The sequence below is a fragment of the Haplochromis burtoni genome, unplaced genomic scaffold (genome assembly GCF_018398535.1).
Source record: "Haplochromis burtoni strain Fernald_Lab_line unplaced genomic scaffold, NCSU_Asbu1 Contig_181, whole genome shotgun sequence".
Classification (NCBI taxonomy): domain Eukaryota; kingdom Metazoa; phylum Chordata; class Actinopteri; order Cichliformes; family Cichlidae; genus Haplochromis; species Haplochromis burtoni.
Genome location: NW_024582542.1, coordinates 978,626 through 984,625, shown reverse-complemented (window position 1 = coordinate 984,625; position 6,000 = coordinate 978,626). Strand labels below are relative to the sequence as shown.

General features: G+C 41.4%; 1 protein-coding gene across 2 annotated transcripts in view; it reads left to right on the top strand.

Moving 5' to 3' along the window:
- LOC102294986 (alpha-1,6-mannosylglycoprotein 6-beta-N-acetylglucosaminyltransferase B) overlaps positions 1-6,000 on the top strand; it is a 117,328-nt gene that overhangs the window by 2,588 nt on the left and 108,740 nt on the right. For both annotated transcript variants that reach the window (XM_005934444.3, XM_005934445.3), the window contains exon 2: positions 2,178-2,290. In XM_005934444.3, the coding sequence (XP_005934506.1) occupies positions 2,178-2,290 (113 nt within the window). The remainder of the gene's footprint in view (positions 1-2,177; positions 2,291-6,000) is intronic.

Genomic DNA, 6,000 nt, shown 5'->3' with positions numbered 1-6,000 from the left:
GGGGTTTAGTATTTCTTAATATTGCAGTTTCCTGGGAGAGACAAACAACTAAATGATAAAGCAGAACAAATGAGAGCGTGCAGCAATGGTTAGATACTGAGACTTTGAAATAGCAACTGTGATTATGTTCTGTAAATCAATAAAGAAATTCTACACACACAAAAAGTCTGTTAACATGCTGACACTTTATTTATTCAAGCCATTCGCTGTAATCTTGACGGGCACGGTGATAATCACTTTAAAGTGTTGTTGAATAACCTGCTTTTGGCGCCAGAAAATAACGCTGAGAAGGAGGATTGGGAAGGCTCATGTCAAAATGTACTTGTGCACAAATTACTGTGTGTGTGTCCTGCGCTGTAAATAATTGAATTCAACCGTATAGCAGCTTGTATTTGGTGCAACCCATTAAACTCAAGCTACGATCAATATGACTTTTTCAGTTTTAGTGTGTTCTTGTGTTCAAGAAGGATGGAAAAAAAAGTTTCTCAAAGAAGAGAAGCTTTGCTGGATTATACCTGATTGCATTTTCTGTGACTCAGGACAGGACACACTGGCTCTATCTTGAAGTCAGAGTCGCTCCAGTGGCTTGCCAAACCGCCAAGCTGTACACTTAACAAATTATTCGACATCATCTCTATCCCTTTTGATTAGATCAGCTCAGCAAATGTTCTTTTAAGTGGTCGTTCCTCCTCAGTGTTGATAGTAATTTGTTTCCTCAATATTAAGAGGTTTAATTCAGAAACTGGTGTGACAGGAGCTGCTTACCATTTCAGGAAGTGCTGTCAGATTTTATAGTGGGCCAGGCATTCATGTAAACAACTCATGCCTGGCTCTGGAGGAAAAGCAAATATAAATTATTCATATATTTGTTTTCTTCTACCACTTTAAGTTCTGTCCAAAAATTTTATTTGTGTGAATTGCCATAGTGATAATACAAAATCATGCTGTTTAAGATGGGTATAATTTGTATGGTTAAACAATTTACCCCCCAAAATATACATGATTTAGAAATATGGCTTAAGTTGCTGAATTAACTGCTGTTTATTTTACTTTTGTTTATTGTCACCTAACCCAGTTTTTAGGGGGGGCATTTGTGGAGGTTATCAGTGGAGCAACATTTTAAAAGTAGGGCTCGACTTGTTAGGCACAGAGGCTGACTGTTATTTTGTCCAGTCAATCAAAATCACTGACGGCCTTTCCTCGCTTCTTCCCCCAAAGACTCTCAGCATAATGAGATAACCTCTGATCCATATACACTTAAGAGAGTAACTTAACTAGGACAAGAATTATACCGACACCAAAGACCTGATTTTTAAACTCTTTTAAGCCAGCGATTGCATTCTCTCATGGTCGTCTAACCAGGCAGAACCGACACAGACCCTCACTTTCTTTTCCCCTCTGTTTTATGGTGACATTTTAAACATCTGATATTTGCCACAAAACAACGTTTTATGACAGAGGGCTGGCTGATGCCACTTTTTGTTTCAAAGACTTTAGTTAGCATTACACTTTCTTACCCGTTTTTAACAACGTAATGCTTTTGGCTCCATTCTTCCTTCTTGATGCCTTTTTGCCCTCTCTCCCTGTGCACACCTTTCACATTGCATTAATAATCACTTGCTTTTTTTAAAATTTTTTATGCCCGCACTTAGCAACACATTATTTTGGCAGTTGTTCTTGATGTGTGCCAAGCAGTAATGTCACAACACTAGTTTGTTTCAAGTGCCCTTTGGCTTCGAGAGTCTTCTCTTCTATGTGCGATCACTGCTCCGTTTGTGCTCTGCCTTCTGGAACTTCTTCCTTTTTTTTTTGACTCTGTTCATGTCTCTTCTCCACATTTTCTCCCATCCTCTCATCTTTCTATTTTCCTCCTTTTTTTGCTGTCAATCATTTTATTCAACTAAAACGTGTCTTCTGTAATTGTTGGCATTTTCATCTGTGTACAATCCTACTTTTTCTTTTCATGCTTTGCACCTTTCATCATTTTTCCATTGTGTGGCTTAAAAATCTCCCTCTCTTATTTCTCTTTCTATTATTATATTATTATTATTATTATTATTATATTATATTCCAACTACTTTCCCACAATATCAATTTACCTGCCCATTTTGATAAATATGCTTCTCCTGTCTTAACTCCCCTTTTATCCTTTCCCCTCTCCTCCCACTGTGTTGCAGGATATTCGTGGTGGGAATAGGCTTCTTCAGCCTGTGTTTTCTAATGACCTCTCTGGGGGGGCAGTTCTCAGCAAAGAGACTGGGGGACTCCCCCTTTACCATCCGCACAGAAGGTAATGACATGTTTTGTGTGTGACAATGAGAGCCCGCTTGCAAGTATATGTGTGTAAAAGCTCTTCCTCTGAATTAAAATGTTTCATGTTTTAAGGTTGGTATACTGCATAGAAATCATGAGGAGAAATTCAAATACCACTGCACAACCAGTGAAATTGTGAAACATTACACCAGTGTGACCTTTAGTGGGAAAGCTGCTGCTTTTTTACTTTAAAGACTCAGAATTCATCGAAAGCTGCAGTGGTTGGATTAAGATCCTTATTTCAAAAAACAGAAGAAGAACCTTGGTGTCTCCACACCTTTGCACACAACAGTACACTTGAAATGAATCTTAATCCCATTAAAACACATATAATATGTACAGTGGCAGAAACAATAGAATAGAATTCATCTGTTCCAAGTTTCTGGACACCAGAGCAGCAGCTATTACCCCACACAACACCTCACCTCTACTCTCATCCCATCCTCAGCATGTCTTTCTGCCTACTTCATAAATGCCGCAGTGCTGCCTTTGATCCCTCTCTCCACTGGATGTTTTTCATGTTACTGAGCTGGTTTGTAGAGCTAAGGACTCCACCTGTCTCCTGGACACTATGCCAAAAACCTTGGCCAAGATATCAACAAGTCTTTAGAAATTAGACTGGTACCCTCAGCTCTCAAATAGCTGCTGTTTGCTCCATTGTTAAAAAACCTTACTTGAACCCTGATAACCAAAGTCAAACCTTCCGTTCATGAGTAAAATCCTGGAAAGAGAAGCTGCTTCCCAACGCCACAAACTCTTTGAACCCTTGGAACCTGACACACAGCACTAAGACTGCTCTCGTCAAGATTACAAATCACATCCTCTTTGCTGCAGACCCACATCAGCATCCTCATTCTCCTGGACTTTTCAGCAGCTTTTGGCAGTCTCTTATTCCATCCTCCTTGACTCTGTCCAACTATGTTCACCTCACAGATGTAGCGCTCTCCTGATTTCAGTCATATCTTGCTGACAGGAGAGATCATGTCACCTGGATGTTCCTTGTCTAGTACAGTCAGGCAATGTCTCCCAAGAATCTGTGCTGTGACCTCTTCTTTTCATAATTTACCGCCACCATCCACTATTTTGAGCTGAGGTTCCACTACTATGCTGATGATACACAGTTAAATCTCAGCATTAAACACTCCAGTCAGCACCTTCCTCTGATCCTTATCAGGTTCTGGGAAACATCAAAATCTGAATGTCAACCAACTTTGTCAAGTTGAACAATAATAAAATCGAACTGTCGGTTGTTGTTTCTAAGCCATCGTCCTGAAAGTGGCTGATCATGGCCTTAATGTGAATATATTCTTCATTTCACCATCTCCAGATGTTTGCAACCTGGATGTTGTTCTGGACTCCACTCTCTAATTCTCATCACATATCAAATCTGTCTCTAAATCCACCTTCGACCATCTGAAAAACATCTCCAGACTTTGGCCTTGACTCCCAGACACAGCAGCTGAAACCCTCATTTATGTCATGTCCATGCTCCACAAAATCTATTGGACCGTCTGTTCCCCTAAACCCCATCTCAGACTCTGTGTTCACATGTTAAAGTCCTTCTCTCCATTCCCTCACACCAGGCTGTGGTCCTTTGGGACAGAGCCTCCAGCACTGTTGCTCCCACTCTCTGCAACATGTTCCTCCCTGAGTTCTGCAACACACTCAAAAAGCATTTGAAATGTCACCTACTGACTAAAGCCTTTGGCTTTTGACTCTTTAAAAAAAATGGTCTAAAGCAGCGGTCCCCAACCTTTTTTGCGCCACGGACCGGTTTATGCCCGACAATATTTTCACAGACCGGCCTTTAAGGTGTCGCGGATAAATACAACAAAATAAAACTAGTACCGGTACTGAAAAAAAGAAGATTTATTCATAACACACGTGAAAAGACCCAGGAAAACCGAGTTAACGATAAAAACGATAACAAAATAACGCTGAAAACCGATAAAAACCCTGAAAACCATACATTTCACACCTGAGCCTCAACTCTCGCGGCTCGGTACCAAACGACTCACGGACCGGTACCGGTCCGAGGCCCGGGGGTTGGGGACCGCTGGTCTAAAGTAACCTTGGATTTCTTGAAATGCGCTATATAAATCTAAGCTATTATCATTATTACTGTTACGAGTTAAATCCTTAAATTTGACTCCACACATCACTTTGGCTGCTTCACTTACACTGCGTAGACACCAAGCTGTTGTCCAGCAAAGCCAAAACTCAACAATGAAATGTCTTAAATAAGCCTGCCAGCAATATCACATGAACAGGAGCGTAGGTTGACCACCACTGGTAAGGCAGAAAAAGAGAGAGTGCCATTGCAATCTCCTGCTGTCCAAGGTGTGAAGATAGAAAGTCAGAGTTCATTTTCTGGAGGCCAGCTACTTCCCACTACTGCTAGAGTTAAAATAAGAAACGCTGTGTCCTGAGGACATTTCCACATGTGTGTAGCATGTGTGTATGCTGTGCAGTAGTCAAAGCTTGCCGTGTGTCAGTTTGCGTGGGTGTGAGAGCAAGTTAAAGACGAAGCAAGAGTGTTCCTGTAAGTGTGAATCACTCAGGTGTTGGTATGTGTGAGTGTGCAGTCTGTCAGAGAGAAAGATGAAGCAGTGAAAATGGAAACAGAAAATAGTGAGTTTAAATGAATGCAGAGAAACTGAAGCGTATTAAAGCTCAGGAGCACAGTGTGTGAGAGAGATAATGGGACAGAGGGAAAGGGGTCATTTGGGATTACTTTCCTTGTGATAAATTGAGATTACTTTGTTTGTGTGATAAATTGGGATTAATGCGTTTGTGTCAGTGTTTCTTAGCAAAATGTACTTGATTACTCAACCGCTCATGCACTGCAGCCTGCAAAGACATTTGGACCAAGCTCATTAAAAACTTGGTGTCCAGCTGCACTTACCCATAGCAGTTAACATTGTCTGCGTTTGATGGCATGGTTAAATGTATTTGTTTGTACCCACTGTGTACTTTAAATGTCTTTTTGTTTATCTATGCACAAAAAATGTCCCTATCTCTGTTATCCACTTTGCCCGGCAACATTTGTTTGTGTGTATGCCTTACTGTTTCACCTCCACTTCTGCCTTTTTGTGTGTCTCTGTGGTCTGCTGCCTCACACTGTTTTTGCTGATTTTCCGCTTTCTGTGTATTTGTGTGTGTTTGTGATGAGCCGGCAGGAAATTGGCTGTTAAATGGGGCGACAGTAGCAGTGTGGGACAAAATTGAAACCAGAGAGACTGAGAGCCCAATCCATCTGCTCTCTGTGAAATCAACCCCCTTAAAACAACTGGCCCTTTCATTAAGCCTCTACTCACCACCTGCAGAGCAGTAGACACATGTACACACACACACACACACACACACACACACACACACACACACACACACACACACACACACAGAGTTGCACTCTTCTCCCAGTTCGTACATGTGACAACCTGCAATGTGACCAAATGAAAAATTATCTTCTTTTGCGGTGGAGGAACACCAAAGCAATTGCTTACAAAGCTTCGACATCTTTAAGAGTTCTGAGCAAATATCTGTCCTCCTCCAGATCTTATGTATGCAAACACGCGTTCCAACTTCTTACCTGGTGCGCGTCTTTTATTTTGACAGCGAATGCGCACCTGCGGACCACTTATGTGCAGCCCTGCTTATAAGGCTTGGTGTAGACTTCTGCAGGGA